The sequence below is a fragment of the Tursiops truncatus genome, chromosome 10, assembly GCF_011762595.2.
Source record: "Tursiops truncatus isolate mTurTru1 chromosome 10, mTurTru1.mat.Y, whole genome shotgun sequence".
Taxonomy (NCBI): Eukaryota; Metazoa; Chordata; class Mammalia; order Artiodactyla; family Delphinidae; genus Tursiops; species Tursiops truncatus.
The window spans coordinates 100,001,843-100,021,866 of NC_047043.1; the positions used below are offsets into that span (position 1 = coordinate 100,001,843).

A 20,024-nucleotide genomic window follows, 5' to 3' on the forward strand; every position below is an offset into this window, starting at 1 on the left:
CCTTTCTTTTACTGGACTGAACTTTTTCTCCCTAAGCCTTCTCCAAGATTGCCTTACAGAGATTAGGAGATTCCAACAGGCCCCTGGGTCTCAGCTAGATGACACGAGATGGGTGTCCTGTCAGGGGAACAGTAACGGCTGGAATGCACTGGTGCTCGCCACGAGCCAGGCGTGAGTCCAGGCACGTTCATCCCCACTGGTATTACGGTGAGGACCGCTGCTAGGCTCGCTCTAGACCAGGCGGGGAGTTAGAAGCCCCAAGCCTTCATTTCTCCTCTCCGGCCTCAGCTTCCTGTCTCTGCACGGGCAGCTTGATGCAGCCGGTCCTGGAAGCCCTCTCTGAGAATCTAAGCACCGGCCTGAGGAGGCTCTACTTCCCTGTGGACTGAATGGGGCTCCCTTCCTGCCCCTCCCGAGCAGATGCAGGTTTCAGCCTGCGCTTGGCGGCCTGCCCTCCATTCTCTCCTGGCCTTTCCCATCCTGGTTTCCCCTCTTTCCAAACAAAGGAACTCAGGGGCGTGACCCCTTATGCTGGGGAGGCCACCCACTTGGAGCGGGAGTGGGAATCAACACAGGGGCCAAGGGCGGCGCTGCCCAGTACCGTCCAAGGCGTGCGAGAGGGGGCCGGGCAAAGCCCACAAGGTGTGTACCCCTGCTGCTCGTCCAGAGGCCCACCCCGAGGCCCCCTCCCTGACCACCCCCTCCGAGGCCCCAGCCTCTGTCTCTCTCTAACCCCTCAGAGTTTGAGCCCCAGGGCCTCTTCTCCCGTCCACGCCCCAGCCTGGCTGACCTCACCTGGCCGCCCTCCTTCATGTCCGTCTCCTGCAAACACACAGCTGGCTAAGCGACCACCACCGGGCATCCCCGGCAATCCCACGGCCTGAATCTGTTCAGCAGCCGATTGTGCCCGGACCACCTCTCCCATGGTCTTCCCTGTGCCAACCTCAGGACCCTCCTGGGCCCGTTCCTTCCTCCTCACCTCCCTCCTCCCATCCGTCACCTGCAGGGCCACCTCCAAAGTCACCCCTGTCACCACCTCACCCCTCACTCTGCCACCATCTCTTGGGCCCGAGAGGTACCCTGCTGCCCTGTGTCCTCCTCTGGTCCATCTTCCAGATGGCGTCAGAATGACCATTGACAAGTATGAATCAGACTGTGTCTCTCCACGGCCTACAGCCCCCCAGAGTCCCCCCTTTCTTTACCAAGACCTACCTGGTATGGCCCTGCGACCTCCCCACCGCGTCTCCTTTCTCACTCACTCTCTCCACTTGAACCCCTCAGGCTCTTCCTGCCCCAGGGCCTTTGCACGCACTGTACTTTCTGCCTGGAATCCTCTGCCCTTTTCCTGAGCCCTGCCCGACCCCCACTCTCTACAGGGCTACCCTTGTTTGGGGCTCTCATCTCCTCAGGCAGGATGTCCCTGACTTCTGAATCTAAACTAACCTGCACCCCAACCCTCGTTGCAGCACCCTACTTAGTTTTGCTCATAATGCCCTGGCCTTCGCCAGCTCAGAGTCATCTCGGGGATCCCTGAGGCCCACGGACCCCACTGGAAGGCCACTGCCCTGCAGGATAAAGCACCCCTGCCTGGAGCGACAATCGGGGCCCTCACAGCACAGCCCAGACTCACGTCTCAGCACTTATTCCACCAGCTAGCAGGCTTCTCTGTGCACCGTATCTTTGCACGTGCCGCGCCAAGCTGGGAACGCCCTTCCTCTACCCTGCCCAACTACCCAGCCTTAACAAGCCAGCCTGCACACCACTCCCTGCCTCTCCATCCTCTGTGGTCCCGCCAGCACCCACCTCCGTCCCGGGCAGAACAAACAGCCCCTCGTCCAGCCTCATTCACAGCAGCACTTGGTACATATACAACGTCACTGCCAGGGACATGCCAGCCTCAGACAGCAGAGGGACAGGGTCTCAGGGGCCAAGAACGGTTCGCAGTCATTTCAGGGTCCCCAGTGCCCGGCACAGACCTAGTACTTGATAAACCCTGGGGCTGGGTGGAGCACACCCCAGGCCCGTGGTGTATACCATCTCATGCAAAGCTCACCTTGACAACGTGAAATCGGTCAATTACCTTGATCTCCCAGATGTATAAATAGCGATCTAAGGGTTTAAGATACACAGCCCAATGGCACAGACTCAGGAAAAGGAGGGAGAAGAACTTTACACGCACACACATCACCTCCACACAGCAGTTTCTACCGAGTCTCAGAGGTGAGCCTGGGCGTGTCTGACCCATCACCGTGAGCACTGGTGTTCAGCCAGGGCACCCCTCCCTGCCTGGGGGACGTAGCCAAGTCACTCACCCTCAAGCCTCTGTGCCCTTGCCGGTGAAATGGGCAAATCACCCCTCCTGCCCGCATTTCACAAAGTGGGGAGGGGAGAAGCCAGTGTCTGGCAAAGGACAAGAGGACGGGAGCTCAGTAGGCAGTACCTCCCCACCCCTGGCACTCTTCAGTTAATTACTTAATTACAGAGGGACAGGCTGATAAAAGGATGGACAGGACGGTAATCCCTCCAGAAGAGGCAGGAGCGGCGTCCAGCAACCCCTCCCTGCTCTGCTCTGGGTTTTCATGGACTCCCCCATTTCTGTTCACTTTGCCTGCGCTCGGCCCAGAGGGAGCATGGCCTTCCTTGCCTGCCGGTTAGGCACGAGCACCGTGGCCAGAGAGGTGAAGGCCACCTCCCACTGTGACAGCTGCAGGCTGGCTGGCAGGCTCTCACCAGCCTCGTGGCTGACCCGGGCCGGGATCAGCCTGGCTCCCAGATGCATCCCCACGGGCTGCCCCTCAGAGTCAGGACACCAGGCCCCACCAGCCAGACAGCACGACCTTGACTCTGGCAGGAGTCCCACCTCTGACACCCCTGAGGAGCGGAGGGAGGATAAATCCACTTTGGAAGATGATCTACCATCATCCAGGAAAGCGGAGACACACAAACCCGATGACGTGGTGATTTCACCCCCAGGTCCACGCCCAGGAGAAACGGGCACCCATGGTCTCCACCTGGGGACCCACAAGCAGTAGCTCCAAACTGGAAATAACCGGAGCGCCCAAGGACAGGAAAAGGTGGCCACTAGGACATGACCAGGCCGTGCAAATGGGCGCGCGGTGACCACACGGCGAATCACGGGGACACGGCCCCAGGGGAGAAGCAGTCACAGAAGGACACTGTGCACTGCCTTTCATGTGAAGTTCAAACCCAGAGAAAAGCAAAACACCTGTTGAGGTGGTAAGAACTCGTGCTCACGGAAGCCAGGACAGTGGTAACCAGGGAGGAGGTCAGGGCAGCCATGGCTTCTGTCCCCAGGGCTGGTGCCTTGGGGGGTGCCCTTCCTTAACTGTTGAGACAGTCCCTTACGCTCTTCTAGTCACAAATACTCCATGACAAAAATATTACCGGAAAACGTAGTAGGATTAGAAAATTCTAAGACTAAAGAGGCAAACAGCCTTTTAAAAATGTGACCCAGGTCTTCCCTGGTGGCACAGTGGTTGAGAGTCCGCCTGCCGATGCAGGGGACGCGGGTTCGTGCCCCGGTCCGGGAAGATCCCACATGCCACGGAGCGGCTGGGCCTGTGAGCCGTGGCCGCTGAGCCTGCGCGTCCGGAGCCTGTGCTCCGCAACGGGAGGGGCCACGACAGTGAGAGGCCCGCGTACCGCAAAAAAAAAAAAAAAAAGGTGATACAAGCCAGACACAAAAGGACAACTATTATATGATTCTACTTATACAAGGGCCCTAGAATAGGCCAATTCCCAGAGACAGAAAGCAAAATAGAGGTTACCAGGGCCAGGGACGGGGGATGGGGAGTTAGTGTTTAAAGGGGCCAGAGCTTCACTTTTGGGAAGATGAGAAAGTTCTGGAGATGATGGTGGTGATGGCTGCACAACAGCGTGAATGTTCTTAACGCCACGGATCAGTACACTTAAAAACAGTTAAAATGGCCAAATCTATGTTATGTGTATTTTACCACAATAAAGAGAAAATAATGCATTGAAGTGTAAACACAAAAAAGTGACCCAGCACTTCCCCTTCTAGAAATCTAATGGCTGACAGACGTGCCGTGGGCACAAACACGTAAGTCACGGATCCTGGCTGCGTCCGAATTTGTGACAGCAAAGATCCAGAAACAACCAACCCCCATCGACAGGGCAGTGATGAAATGATTGGTGTTACATCCGCCCAATCTCACGCAAGTGTTAAAAAGAACGTGTTAGATCTTCACTCACTTCTGTGGAACAGTTTCCAAATATATCACAAAGAATGAAGAAGACAGGCTCAATGCTGAACAGTATGTATAATAAGTCACCGTTGGTCTTTTTTAAAGTAACACGTGGACACACGTGGAGGATTTCTGGAAGGAGGTCCCAGAAACGGGTAGCAGCGGGTGTCTCAGGGAGGGACCGGGCCCTGGGGAGGGAGGGAGCAAGCTGACATCCACTGTTTACCTCTTTTGTATCTTTTATGTGTTTTCCTTCCCGTGGGCAGGTATTACCTATTCAAGAAACATGCTGTCGTAAAAAGATCCTGAGATTCCAGGGAACCTAACCTCCTTTGATCACAGGCAGTGGGTGCCCAGAACAATCCGACCTGGAGGTCATGACCCCTCTAGACAGTCCCCTCTCCCGGACATCAGAGCCCAAAAGAATGGTGGCTTCGGAAATGCTGCAAAAAACACTACACCTGGGGGTGATGAGCGGCCACCTCCACCAGCACCCTGTTTGGACAGGATGTTTGTGGGGCCTGAGCAAACACCCAGGGAATGCTGCAGCTCTGATGTTCTGTACTGCGGGGGGGGGGCGGGCAGGGGGGCGGCGGCAGGGTTGTCACCCGCAGGCCCTGGTGGTGCCGGGAGTCCTTTTACAATGACTAGAAGATGGACAAACAAGAAGGATCCTGAGCGTTGCCGTCCTGCCCCGGGACCCCAGACACAACGGCTGAGAGCCAGCAGGAGCTGCTGGGCTGAGCCCACCTGCTGGGCCCACCCAACCTAGCCCCTTAGAGATGCCTTCATCCATCACCTGAGGCAGGACAGCCCCCAGCCGCCCCTGCCCTTTGCAGCACCTCCCCCAGCCTAGCTTCCTCGTAGGGGTGTTGACTGGCTCCCTCCCCCCGCCCAGGTCAGCATCCCACCCACCTGCTCACCACCCCAGCCCGGTCTGGGAGGCGCTGGGCCACCCTGGCTGACTAGCTGGACCTCTGGCCTGGCCGAGCCGCCTGGCGGGCCCCAACCTGCAGCCACGGCACCTTCCCTCCAGCTGTAGGAAGAGGGTCCTATCCCCACGACGGTTTTACAGGTGAGCAGGCAGCAGCCCAGATCACATGCCCCAGCCAGGGGCAGCCACATGACCAGATATCAAAAATGACTGGAGGACTCTAGTAAATCGAGGCAGTGTGCAAAGACAGCTTGACAACAGAACAGAACAGAGAGGGCAGAAAAGACCTACTCATCTGCCCTTGGTTCCTGACTAAGGTAACAGTGCAGTGGGGGAAGAAGGTCTTTACCACACCCAGCATGGGGGCAATTGAACATCCCCTGAAAAAAGAATGGGCTCTGACTCCTACTCACACCGTCCAGAGAAACAAACCTAAATGTGATCTAATGCGAAAGGTGAAACAAGTTAAAATGTCTAGACTGTAACACAGGAAAATATCTTCATGACTCTGGGGTAGACAAAGATTTCTTGAAAAGGACACAAAATACAATAACAGAAAAGTAAAGATCAGTAAATTGTATTTCCTTAAACCTCGGAATCTGCGTTCCTCAGAAGACAGCATGTGCAAAAGGTGCTCATCAGGAAACGTCCTCACGAGAGTGGAAAGAAACGCCAGAGAGCGAGACACGGCACTTGTGATCCAACAAAAGACGCATCCTCAGAATCTATCAAGAACTCCTAGAAATCGGCAAGACAGAGAAACCTGATTTAGAAACGGGCAAAGAACGACAGAATCCCAACAGTAACATGAGAGCGTGTTCAACGTAGTAAGTTATGAGGGAATGAAAATTAAAACCACAGTGAGATCCCACTGCACAGCCATCAGGTTGGCGACAGTGAAAAAGAGACCACATCCAGTGTCGGCAAAGACTTCCACTCATGGCTGGCGGGGACGGAAACTGGTGAGGCTTCGGAAAACCGTTCGGCAGCGTCAGCTAAAGCTGCCAAACCCTCCAATACGGCAATTCCACTCCTGGTAAATACCCGACAAATTCACACAGGATGTCCACAGCCCCTGTATTAATCACAGCCCCACACTGGAAACAGACCAAACCTCCAGCCACACTAGGACAGATCAATAAACCATGATTTATTCCTACAATGGAAAAATGAAGAGCAACTTTTTTAAGTGAATTACTGCTACACGCAAAAGTCTGGATGAGTCTCAAATACAGGATCTTGAGCTAAGGAAGTTAAACGCAAGCAAAATCACACCATATGGTTCCCACTACACAAAATAAATTCAAGAATAGGCAGGAGTCACTGATGGTGATAAAAGTCAGCCTCGTGGTTTCCGTGAGGGGTGGGGGGCAGTGGGGGGAGGGAGAGTAGAATTGGCTGAGAAGGGACACCAGGAAAATTCTGGAGTGCTTGAGATGTTTTGTATCTTGACTTGAGTGGAGCTTCCTGGAACCCACTGAGCTATTTTAGGAAGAAGCGTGTGCTTTACATACATAATACTTTATAAAACTACATAATCAGATATAAAAAAAAATTTAAGGGAGGACTGTTATATTAATCTAGATTGAAAGATACTCAAGAGTATCTATAGTATACTTTAATAAATACTTTCCAATAGAAGGAAATTCAAGAGAAAAAACAACCAAATAGGAACCAAAAAAGATCTCACCACCCCTGATAAAATATTACTTTACTAAACGGGCTATACGTTACACTTTGCGGGCAAGTGGAGAATACAAACATGCCACAAGGGAACTGGCAACTGTGGCAGGTGTAGGATCACAGTATGCAGTAATACAGGAGATGTCTTTATTTCTCCGTTGCGACACACCGTGTCAAGGCTGAAATGTTTCCATCACGCACACGTGCGCACATGCCCGCGCACACGCTGTATCTCAAACCACAGAGAAAGAAGAGCAAGCACTGGACCGTTACGGGGCTGAGACTTCTTCCCTGAGCCCCCTGCCCTTAGAGGGTCTGTCCCAGCTGCCAGGTGGCGGCTGGGGTCCCAGGTGGGACTCTGGGATGCTGGTGCGCTGCGGCTGGTGAAGCCGCAGTTACGAGAGGACTCGACGGCGGGCTTTGCTCATGTGGAGGAGCCCTGAGGCCCCACGGTGCTTGGCTTCAGGCTGGTCCCCGGGAAGCTTTGGGAGGTGGGGTGGTGAGGGTTGGATCACCCATGCACAGGCCCTACCCTCCCTCCATGGCCTCCCAGGGAGCAGGGGGTGTGCGTCTGTCATGGGCATTTTAATGGGCTACGTCTGTTGGTACTTTCACAATCAATGAGAAAAGCCGCTTGTACACAAACAGGCTGCCCTGATGCGGAGCAGCGCCAAGACTTGCGACAAGCTCAGCTCTGTTCAAGAGGACTATGCGGCCCTGGCATCTGGGTTAGAGGATGCACCCCAGAAAGAGTCACCGGCCACATGGAACCCGCAGGCAAATGCTGAAAAACTGAATGGGACCAGCCTCATTTTCTTAGAAAATAACTTCCCCAGCACAAGGACAGAATAAAGAGATTCAAGTACTTGGACACAGGAGTGGACAGCTCACATCCTAAGAATGAACGAGTCACCGGGAGATCAGTCTAGAATCACACCATTGCAAGCATCCTTCTAGCACAGAGCGTGTGACCGAGGCTGGATGCCCATCAGGCGGGCCTTCACCTAAAAGGAGAGCTGTCCCTCCCTCCGCCAGGCTCACTCCGCCACCAGTCATGTCCACCCCCTGCTGTGCTCCCCAGGCCTCCGCAGACCCCCAGCCCCACCCAGCACAGCCTTCCAATGTAACTCACACTTCACACAAACCAAACGTGTGGACTTCCAGAACTTCACCAAGACACTTGGGACGCATTCTGTTCCTCCTCAAAAAGAACTGCGAATTTCCTCCCTTTCATTATTAGTTGAAGAAACCGCGGCCACCCCCGACTATGCTACGGCTCAAACCAGAGTCTGATGGCATTTCGCTTCTTGGGATAGCGCTTTGTTTCATACATGAATCTTGTAAATGACTTAATTCTACTTAACTGTTCTTTCCAGATAGTTTAATTTAATTACCAGTGCATCGTACATGCACACAGTTTAATAAGAGATGATGTTTAACTTTAAGGCAATTTTGGTTTTCCCGGGCCAGTATTTACTATAAGAGAAATGTAAACATAACCTTATTTCCCACCTTAATGAAAGTGATTGGTTAAAAAAATACAAAAGTTGAAAATATCACATAAAAAACTGGACATCGGGCTTCCCTGGTGGCGCAGTGGTTGAGAGTCCTCCTGCCAATGCAGGGGACGTGGGTTCGTGCCCCGGTCCGGGAGGATCCCACATGCTGCGGAGCGGCTGGGCCCATGAGCCATGGCCGCTGAGCCTGCGCGTCCGGTACCTGTGCTCCGCAACGGAAGAGGCCACAACAGTGAGAGGCCCACGTACCGCAAAAAAAAAAAAAAGAAACTGGACGTGTTTTTTTTCTCCTCTTAGAGGCAAACAGGAAGCAGGTCACCAGTGTGGCTTCCTGCGAAGCCCCAGGTGGTATCACTGGGCCGGGCGGTGGCAACATGGAAATCCTGCCTGCGGAACAGGCAGTGGGCACACTGGGGTCAGGCATCAGATGAGGCGGGGGGTTGGGTGGGAGGGCTGTACTGGCCAGGGGTCTGGGGGCGGCAAGTCTGTGACCTCAGGCTCCTAGCGTTCCCAAGTGGGATGCCATGCGGCCAGGTTGGGGCTCTTCTAGCCCAAATTCCCAGGGACCCCACGCAGCAACTTTCCATTTCTCTTAAGCCACATACCTGGGCCACAGCCCCAACTAGACCTTGACCAGACCTCTTCCCCTCCCCACCCCAAATATCTCCATCCTTTGTCCCACTCCCCCTGCAGCCTGCAGAGTGGCTGGTGAATATTCAAAGTGAAGCAATGAGCCCCAATCAAGGGGCCCAGGAGACCCCCCCACACTGAAGACCCTAAACTGGGTGTAGGTGGAAGCAGAGCTAGGAAGCCAGAACCCTGCTCTGCTTCCCACTGGCTGAGCCATCTCAGGCAACACCCTCGGCCTCTCTGTTCCTGCATCCGGGCTTCAGGGGCCATGCAATGGCAGACAAGGAATAGCGAGACCTTCCCAGGTGATCACCCACCACCCCCCCGCTGCCCACCTGCCAAGTGAGGCCAACCCAGGGGGGGAAAAACAGAAGCCTGGCCGATCATTTTCCTCCTCCGGCCCGGACCTCTTCCTAAGGCACCTCCCCTCCCCTGGGGGTCAGCGAGTGGCTCCGACACTTCCAGGATGGGATTGACCATAAGCCGCCCTCACCCACTGACCTGGGGTCGCCCATCTCAGGAAGCACGCTGCCGCACCTGGGCCTGGGAGGTGGAGTCCTGTAGATCCCGGTGCCTCCGCAGCCACCAAACCTGCCGTCCCAGATTCACCTTCCACCCTGCCCACTGCTGATGGAGCCTGGCCCCCACTCAGGCATGGCCACCTCTGTGTAAGGCCACAGCTCCCCTCTGGGCCTGGGGTGACAGCTCCCACCGCTGCTGTGCCCTCACCCTGCAGTCCCCTCTGTGACTCTCTCCAGGGGCTTTGAGCATGTGCCACCTGTTTCCTGGGCTTTGACTCTGCTGGGCAGGGAGGTCTGGGGGGGAGCACACTGGCCTGGGAGCCGGAACTTCGGGGACCCCACCCTCGGAGCTCGCTGTGAGTCTCTGCCAACCCCCTGCCTGCCTCTGGGCGTCTGCGACCCAGACGTATAACAAGAAGCAGCTGGCGCTCCGTGAGTCTAAACTGGCAGCAAACCGGTGCCCACTTCATGCTTTACTGAGGCTTTGATATACGTGAATTAGTTGCCAACATTTACAAACGGGGAGGTTTTATATAAAATTCCAGATCCTAGGCTTCTTTCAGAAAACTTAAAGTGATGGGCCACGCTGGGCCCCCAACTCCAGGGCGACAACTGGAGCCCGGGAGCGGCTGCAGCTGCATCCTCATCCCCACGACCAGCGGCTCCCCTCCACCAACTGCCTCACCGGGGGCACCTGGCTTTGCTCCCTCATCGCGTCCGTCCCAGGCCTGCGCGTCACAGCAGGCACCCCCACCCCGGGCAGGAGTGTGCTGGGCGGGGAGGTCTCCACCGTTCTGGTTCCCACTGCACCCCCAGCACCCGATACAGTCTGGCCCAGAGCACGGGGCCCATGAACTGTCATGAACGAGAACTCAAGTGGGGCAGGGAGTGGGGGGCTGCAAGGGAGACAAGACAGCTTGTCTCCTTCTCTCCCCGCCCACCCCGTCAGCTTCTGGGAGCACTGGGCCCAGGCAGGCAGGCTCCCCCCAGCCAGACTGGCTCGTTCTGCTCCCCCTTCCCTCCACCATATGGACCCCAGAGAACCCCAGAATCTCAGACTCTGGGGCTGGGGGCCTGCCAGCCCTGCCCTGGGCCCTGTTTTGCCCCTCCTGGGCTGGGGACACAGGGCAGCCCTGGAGCCTCGATCTGCTGACAACAGGAAAATACCTACTCGTGCCAGGCAGCTGGGCAAACCCTGGGAGGTGCTGGGGCAAAGGCCGAGAGTCAGTGGTCGACAAACATCTGCTTCGCTGCCCTCAGTTACCTCCCTGTGCCTCAGTCACCTCAGCTCTGAAATGGGCGTAATGACCGTCCCCCCGCACATGGGTGTCACGAGGCTTTGACGCACCGATCGATTCACGTCCGGGATGCCCACAGCCACGTGATAAACGCTGCCCCTGCGAGGGTGAAGGAGGAGACCCTCCCCATTTCTGGGACGTCAGCCCCGCAGCTAGGCTGTGCCGCTGAAGGCGAGACCTCAGGAGGGGGCTGACTCCGTGGGCAGACGCTGGAACAAAGGCGCAGGGCAGGGACGAAATAGTGGAGGGGCAGCACCCCCTGCACACCTGGAGGCAGACGGAGTGACCGGCGGGGTGGGAGCAGCCAGTGAGCAGTTGAACACCCTCAACCCCACCACACGAGACCTGGCCCCTTTGCCTTTTCAACAGCGGGACAACTCCTGGCCACCAGAAAAGACCCACATCTGTTCACTTAAGCGAAAACAAATCCGTGCCCCACCACCCAGAGTGCAGGGCCCTCGGGCAGGGAAAGGAAGGGGCTCACAGCCACAGCAGCTGCTCTGAGCCAGCTGACGTCCTCTCCCTACCCCTGTCAGTAATCCTGGGGGGATAGAGATTACTCTTCCATCTTGCAGACACTGAGGCTCAGAGAGCGTGAGTCCATCACCTGAGGTCACACGGCCAGGGCAGCAGAGGCAGAGTTCACACCCACGGCTTCACCCTCTGAGGACCAAGCTGGTTCACCCCCAGCACTTCTCGGCCCCAAGCCCGCTTTCCCTGTACGGAGACCCCGGAGTACACAAGGAGGGCCCAGCAGAGCCCCAGTCCACGCAAAGCTGACCTCGGCTAGACGGAAGTTCCTCCTAAAAGCTCCATTTGCTGCAGGACAAGGGACCCCGAGGCCACACAGCCCCTGGCCCGGCGCGGACAAGGTGCTGTCAGGCAGACGACGTTGACCGCCCCCCAGGGAAGGTCACAGCCCAGACTTCTGACCTCCAGTTCACGGAGGCACCCGGGATTCCAGAAGGCTCAGGGTGCAGGAGGCTGGGGTGGGGCGACTTGGCTCAGCCTCGGGAGAGCCGCTCGGCACGTGAATGGGAAGCAAGCCGGAGCTCAGAGGCCGCCGCCCTCCTGGCACAGCCCCCAGGGCTGAAACCTCAGCGACCAGGACACCAGTGTAAGTGGAGCCCTGCTACGCGGCAGACCCCAGCACCTGAGGCCCGACACCAGCTTTCTCCCAGTGAGAACACGCTCTAGGAGGGAGCCCTCGGTAAGCCCACTTTACAGATGAGAAAACTGAGGCCCGGGGCAGTGAAGTGATTTGCCTAAAAGTCTCACAGAGAGTGAGGGGCAGAGCAGCCTCCCCCTGGGGGAGCCTTGGACCAGGCCAGAGACGCCTGAAGCACCGAAGGACCTGGATCCAGAGCTGGGCCCACCACTTACTCGCGGCTGGCCTGTGGGCCCATGTCCCCTGGGCAGGGGAAGGGACTCATGGTAAGGTCGTGTGGGGACTGAGATGAGGCACCGGCCGGGGCCGGGGGTAGCTTCACTGTCTGACCCCCCCATCCTCCTCCCTGCCTTTCCCACGTCCCCGGCGATGCCCATCAAGAGGAGCCCTCGGGGCTTCCCTGGTGGCGCAGTGGTTGACAGTCCGCCTGCCGATGCAGGGGACACGGGTTCGTGCCCCTGTCCGGGAAGATCCCACATGCCGCAGAGCGGCTGCGCCCGTGAGCCATGGCCGCTGAGCCTGCGCGTCCGGAGCCTGTGCTCCGCAACGGGAGGGGCCACGACAGTGAGAGGCCCGCGTACCGCAAAAAAAAAAAAAAAAAAAAAAAAGAGGAGCCCTCGACCCCGGGCTGGCCTCCTGACAGGCAGGCAGCCCAACGTGGAGAAAGCAGTGGCTGAGCCAGTTCCAAGCCTGGGCCCAAGAGTTCCTGTGCGCGTCTCATCTTTCACTCTGAACCCTGTTTCTGCGATGGGAACGAGTTCGTGGAGCAGAGGCAGCCGCCCTGGCAGAGGCTGTCCCAGACCAGCCACTCCCAGCAGCCACTCCCAGCCTGGGGCAGCAAGCCCGGCTGACCAGTGGACTTGGGATCAACAAGAAACGCCTACTGTGCGCCCCAGACGTTCTGCAGTCGCCTGCGACTCGCACTACTGAGGCAAGAGACTATTCGTTCCATGACCGAGGTGTGTCCCCGGCAGGAAGGACAGGAGCGGGTTTGGCGAGAGGGCAGAAAGACCACCCCCCACGCCCACGTGCTGCTGGCGGGGGTGTGGCCAGACTTGCTGGGGAGCCCACAGCCAAGGTGGGGGCAGGGGCGTGGGGGGGAGCAGGGCACACTCACAAACTAACGCCCCTGCAAGACAGCTCCCACCAGCCAAGGTGGGAACATCTGGCTGCCCCTGCTCGGTTTTCTCCCTAGCGCTTCTCACCATGCAACACAGATTTTACGTAATGAATGACTGTGTGCCCCCTGCCCCTGCCCCGATCCCACGGAACACAAGCCTCGTGAGGGGTACCAATTTCAACCATTTTGATCACGGCTGTATCCCTGGCACCTACAACTGGGCGGTAGGCACTCAATAAATATTTGTTGAATAAATAACCTGGGGAAACAGGCATTCCCATACATGGCAGGTGTGAGCAAAATCTGGTACACCATCAATGTAGATGAGCTGGCAAGTACCGCGTTTTAAGTAGGCCTCCTGTGGCCTCTGCAGCGGAGCCCATGGCAGCCAGCACCTCCCCAGAGAAAAGTGTGCAGACGACCATCAAAAGACTGGTACGGCAGGTGCACGGCAACACTCTTGCTAACGGTCCAGGCTGGAAACAACCCCAGAGCCCGTGGCAGGAGAAGGAGCCACCAAACTGGGGTCTGACCATACCATGGGGCAGCTCTCAGCCACGAAGAGGACCAACCACGGAGCCCAGAGCATGTGGACCTAGAAATGCTGTGCTGAGCACAAGAAGCCACACACGAGAGCAGACTGCGTGGCCCCGTTTACGAAAGTCCGAGAGCCAGTCACAGTCAGGGAAGCGGTTCCCGGGACGGGCACGGAGGAGGGGACCCGGGTTGTCTCGGGATGTTTGACGATCTGAGTGCCGAGCACACGGGGTGTTCCTTTGTGAAATGTATTACTGATTTGCATGCTTCTAATAGGTTCTCCTGGTTACACTTGGATAAATGGCTTACAGAGAGAAAATAAAGGAACGCATGTGCACACAGACCCAGCGATTCCACACCGGGTGCAGCAGGAAGCCATTCACTGCCAGCAATGGACACAACGCAGCATCCGTCTGCCAGGACAGTCAGTAACAGCTGGGACGTGCACACGGCGGAGCCCTGGCTGGTAAAGGGAGCTCCCCACGTGCCGACAGCGAGAGTCCCAAGGGGGGCTGTTCACGGAGGAAAGCACAGGACAGAAAGGTGTGCACAATATGCTATACGTGAGAAAAACAGTGCACACACCTGCACGCTTGCCGTCGTAGGACCTGTGGTTCCCAAGTGTGGTCCTATAGGCCCTGAGGGTCCCTGGGACCTAATCGGGGACCACGGGATCAACATTATTTTCAGAACAACACTGCAACACTGGTTGCCTCCTTCACACCCTTTCTCCTATGAGCATACAGTGGAGTCTTCCACACACTACGTGACTTAGTAATGATGTCATCACTTTGATGGCCAATGGAATGCGTACTTGTGTATTCTCTGTTTTCTAGAATTTTCTGAAGTAAACTCATGAAAAGATGCTCAACATCATTAGCCGCCAGGGAAGTGCAAATTAAACCTTCAGTGAGATACCACTTCACACTTCACACGCTGGGACGGCTACATTCAAAACGACAGACGATGACAAGTGTTGGTGAAGACGTAGGGAAGCTGGAGCCCTTGTGCGCTGTGGCTGGGGATGTAACATGGTGCAGCCGCTGAGGATGACAGTTCGGTGTTTCATCTTATGGTCACACACAGAGTTCCCAGATGACCCAGCAATTCTGCTCCTGGGTACATTCCCAAAAGAAATGAAAACATACGTCCGCACAAAAGTATGTCATGAATATTAACAGCAGCAGTGCTCGCAATAGCTCAAAGGTGCAAACACAGTGTCTGCCACCTAGTGAATGAATAAACAAAATGGGGCCCATCCACACACTGGAATGTCCGCCACGGAAAGGAATGAAGCACTTATTCATGCTGCAACGTGCAGGGGGCTTTGAAAGCGTTACGCTTGGCGACGGAGGACCGTCCACAAAGGCCACATATTGTATGATTCCACGTCCAGGAATGTCCAGAAAACGCAAATCCATAGTGACAGGGAGTAGACTGGAGGCTGCTGGGGGCTGGGAGGAGGGAGTGGGAGGTGGCTGCTACCGGCATAGCAGTCGGGTGACAAGAATGACCTAGAATTAGATTCTGACCATGTTCTCACGACCCTGACAAAAACTACTGAACTGCACACTTTAAATGGGAGGGCTTTATGGTACATGAACAATAACTCAATAAAGCTGTCTAGGAAGGAAGGAAGGAAACACAGTTTTTAAAAATTAAAGAACCCCACCACAGGCGAGCCTTGGCCCCAGACCCTCTCTATGGGGAGCGGCTGTGAAATGCAGCTGTAGGCTCTGGGGCAGCCAAAGCCAGGGGGCCCAGCTACAAGCCACTCAGACCCCCTCCTGCCCCACGTCCTCCATGGGAGCCACGAGCCCAGCCCCTCCCCTGGGAGCCTAGGGCCCCCTGCCCAGCTCTACTATGACCCCAGAAAAGCCTCCTCCCCTCTCAGGGTGCCATTTTCTCTTCCATAAAGCAGACCAAACAGTCTCTCTCAAGGTCGCCACAGGGTGAAACTCAGTGCCTGACAGATGCCCCCAGCAGAGGACCCAGCTCTCCTCGGTTTTATCACCTTTAGAGCCCCCCCACCTCCCCGCAAGTCTGACAGTCAGGCAGCCCCTTCTCAGCTCCCCCAGTGTATGGCCCAGGGTACATGGGCCTGGTGTGCCCGCAGCTGCCGATTTTCAACAAAAGCCAGAAAGCTGGAATTTATGGGAAGTCTTCCAGCTTCTAAATGTTTGCAACAAAATTCTAGTGCTTACAAAGATGCTCTGCAGAAAGAAGCTGACCGGTGACAGGGGCGTGCACCATTAGCAGAGCAGCAGACAGAGGCGGGACCAACCCCGGCTACGCGGGGTCAGTGAGGAAACCGGGGCTCAGAGGCATCGCGGCCCAGGCCCCAGGTCACACAACGAGCGCGTGTGAGCTTCGGCCCGGGACTCACCACGGGTGAGCAGGGGCTGCGGGAAGCCCAGGCCCCTCGTTTGCAGGCCCTGCTGCCCTCGGCAGAGCCTACGCTGCCCTGGAAGAGTCAGACATCCCAGGTCAAGGCCCGTGGGCTGGGGGTGAGGAGGGGAAGGGCCGGCTGGCCCACCTGCAAGCTCTCCTCGCAGGGCGCCCCCTCCCCAGGCCGCTTTGGGGAGCCAGGAGCTCCTATGGCTGATTCTGGCACACAGAACATGAGCTCAGGTGTCCAGACTCCCAGCCTGGCTCCCTCTGGTCCCCAGGCTGTGCTCAGGGACCACTCAGACCCCACACAAGCTTAAGTCTCCCACAGCTGAGCCTGGAGAGGAGAGGGGAGGGTCTGTAGGAATCCTCTGGGGAATAGGGCGAGGCTGGGCGGGTCTCCCTCTGCCCCCTGGAACCACAACCCAGTGATTCTGGGGGACCCTGGAGACCCCCAGACACTGAAGGCCCAGGGCTGGCTCCTGGGGCTGCAGGGTGAGGCGGGGAGAGCCTGCTCCTGTGCTCTCCTCCCTTCACCCAGAGGAAGTGCTGCATGACACAAATAAGATCCTGCCAGTTCCTGCCTAACACCTGCAGTGGCTCCCCACTGCCCTTGGGGAAGGGCCCAGATCTTCATCCTGAGGGTAAACACCATCGCCCTGGGCCTGGCCCCTGACCACTCCCCAGCCTCTTCTCACACCAGCTACACAGCCTCCTTTCAATCCAACTTCTTCCCTCCAGCTGCAGGGCCTTTGCACGTGCTATGCCCTCTGCCTGACGCACTCTCTTCTCTCTGCTCCCCACCTCTCACCCAGTCAGCAGCTCCTTGTGCTCAAACAGCACTTCCCCGGAAGACCTCCCTGATCCCCAGGGGAGTCCGATCCCCCAGACAGGCTCACAGAGCACAACCACCCCATTCCTCGGTCCTCGTCCTATGACTACCACGTTTTCTTCCCCGCTAAACCATAATGTCCCGAGGGCAGGGGCAACACGGTCCATCTGGCGTCTGTCACAGCCCCTGCACACGCCGGGCACCAGACATGACTATCAGGGGTGAAGACATGAAGAAACGGCAGGGGCACCTGGATCCACCGCTTCCTGCATGTGTGTCCGTGGGCAAGTGGCCCTATTCCTCTGCTGTGCACCAAGGGGGCGGCTGTGGTGATTAAAGGAGCCAGTGATCTCAGAGGGCTTACGATGGTGCAGGCACAGGTCATAAGCCAATATGGTGTCTGCAATTAATACACAGTTATTTGAATTTTAAAGCTTCTCTATTAACTGGAACGTCAAACCGTTCAAGTACCGCTGCCCCACGGGATCCGGTGATGTGAGGCCCCGAGGAAGGAGCTCCTTTCCTGCCACGGGGTCCTGGGGCCTGCAGGTTTTGCTGGAGCCCTTTTCCAGGAGAGGGGCTGGAACCTGCATCTTCTGAGGGCGACCCTGACCCAGGTTCCCACCCTTGTGGCCCAGGAGGGCGGGGGGTGGTCCCCAGCTCCCTCCATCGTGCCAGCCCTGTGGTAGAAGGCGCCCTCACAAGCCCCCTGAGGGACGACAGACGTCAGGGCCCTTCTCCCCGGCAGGGAGCAGGGCATGTGGCTTCCATTAGGCTCCATCTGGACATGCTCAGAGGCAGCCTGGATCCCTGGCACAGCTCCGGCTCAAAGACAGGACCCCCGCTGCAGCCGGGCCTGGGGCAATGGCTGGAAACCTCCTCCTCCAGGCCCCAGGGCTGCCATGGCAACATGGCCGGGGGTCATTTCCGCCCCACGGTGCGCCTCTCAGCCGGCCCCACGGGCAAGCAGGACAAAGCTACCACCTCCCCAGTCCTCCCCACTGAGGGCCCCTTCATCCCTTGGGAACCCCCAGGGCTCCCCCTACAACAGCAGTCAGAAGGCTCTAAGGCCCTCACTGCCCCAAGGACGCTCGTCGGGTCCCTGAGCCCCACCCAGCAGGCATCCCCTGGCCACCCTCCCCACTCCGTGTGCATGGCTGTGACCACGGACAATCTTTGTGGGCTCGTCCATTACCGCCCTCCACCCCCATCAGACCCCAAAGGGGAGAGGCTGTGCCCACCCGGTTCACTGGACGGCCCCTGGTGCAGAGAGGGTGCTCTGCACCTATCTGCTGCAGAAACTAAGTGGGTGGATCGAGGAACAGATGGTGAATAGTGACGGCTAACATTTCTAATTACTCAGCAGTGCTAGGCCCCATGCCGAGTTTGAATGAGTTAGCTCATTTCATCCTCAAAACACCCCCAGGAAGCAGGGCCTTCTCTGCCGCTTCCAGATGGAGAAAATGAGGCACAAGGCGGAGAGCCGCTCGCCTGAATTACAGAGCACATGCGCTGGTGGGTGTCAGGTGGACACTGGGTGAGCAGAAGCAGGGAAGATGGACAGGGGTGGTGGACGGCAGCCAGCCTCTGCTTACACGGCCTGGGCCAACTCCTGGGTCCCATTTAAATTCACCCTGCCGGCCCACCTCTCCCAACTTCCTACATCTCCCTTTCCCCGAGCTCCAAGAAGCACAGCCTGTCCCTGCCCTGCTCTGGGCTTTGCATGGGCGGGGCCTCTGATGGGATGAGAGGCACTCAGTCAGGGGCCCCACCCCCAGGCGGCCTTCACCAACAGCCACACCCCAAAATCCATTTGAGAAAGCCTGGGGCAGAGGAAAGAACCCGGGGCTCCTGAGAACGAAGCATCTCTCCAGGGTTCCAAGGCCCACACCACAGAGAGGCCTCTGGTAGCAAGGGGGCGGGTGATGGGGCCGGGGCCGGGGCGTGTCTATTTTGGAAACCCTGGAGGCTGCACGCACCATCCCCGGCGCCAGGCCTGCAAGCCCGCCCGGGCACACGTGGACTTCATTACAGCCCCGCCCCCTGCAGGCTCGGGGCTGGGCGGGGAGGAGCCCCCGGAAGCCCCCCGCCCTGGTCCCCGCCGCCACCTCTCACGGCGCGCCCTGCGGCCACGAGCCACACCTCTCCACCCTCAACCTGGTCAGCTGAAAATGAGAAGGAGCCCAGCTCCCAGCTTGTGGGCGGATCGAGTCACAGACGGGGCCGGGCACCTAGTAGGTGCTCAGCAAGGGCGAGTTCTGTGCCCGTCCACGGAGAGCAGGATGGAAGGAGCCGCCAGGGCGGGGGCCTGGGGGCTGTGGGAGCCTGCAGTCTCGGCCTTAGCACACAGCGGTCGCCCAGCAAGGGCCATAGCTCTGGACACACGGGCCCCCTCCCCCAGGAAACCATCCCAGATGCCACCCGGGCAGCCCCCACTCACAGCCTGTGGACCACACTGGCCAGTTCCTGCCTCCCAGCGGCCCATTAGGGCCTGTCCACAGTTGCTACCTAATAAGGGTCTACAGAGTGAATGACACAGGACTGAACAAGACATGGACTCGCAGCTGTGGAGAGAGATATCTAGACACCCAGACAACTCCTAGGGCTCCCTCAGAGGTGGGGGCAGGGAGCTGCAGAGTGGGGATGGAGGAAGGGTCATGCAAGACACAAAGACCCAGTGAAGGATTCCTGGAAGCGGTGCTGCCTGAGCTCACTGGGAAGAGTGTGAGCAAAGGGGTGGGACACAGGGGGATGACAGTGTAGGGTGCTCATGGGGTGGCAGAGAACTAGCACGAAGGGGGATGACTGGCAAAGGGGTGGCCAGAGAGCCCCCCCATTCCCTCATTAATTCACCCAATGTTTACAGAGCACCAACTGTGTGCACAGCAGAGAAGATGGCAGATGGGGTCCCTCCACTCATGGCTCTAACATTCCACCGGGGGAGACAAAATTAAACAAGTAACGATGTGCTACAATGCCAGGTATTACTGGGAGGAATTAAAGCAGTGTAAGAGGAAGGTGGGGTGCTCTTTGACTGGGGTGGTCAGGGCAGGCCTCTCTAGGCAGGTAACCCTGAACAGAGAGCAAATGGCAGGAAGAAGCGAACTTCACGGACACCTGGAAGAGCACTTCAGGAAGAGGCAGTGGCAAGTGCAAAGGCCCTGGGGCTG

At 57.5% G+C, this 20,024-nt stretch overlaps 1 protein-coding gene across 8 annotated transcripts in view; it reads right to left on the minus strand.

Moving 5' to 3' along the window:
* Positions 1–20,024, minus strand: part of FBLN2 (fibulin 2) — a 74,879-nt gene that overhangs the window by 27,652 nt on the left and 27,203 nt on the right. Inside the window, exon 1 of one of the 8 annotated variants that reach the window (XM_073787766.1) lies at positions 9,492–9,996. The exons of the other annotated variants lie outside the window; for them this stretch is intronic. Coding sequence (XP_073643867.1) covers positions 9,492–9,981 — 490 coding nt within the window. The 5' untranslated portion in view covers positions 9,982–9,996. Of the gene's footprint in view, positions 1–9,491; positions 9,997–20,024 lie in introns of those variants that run through there. 8 annotated transcript variants of the gene reach the window in all.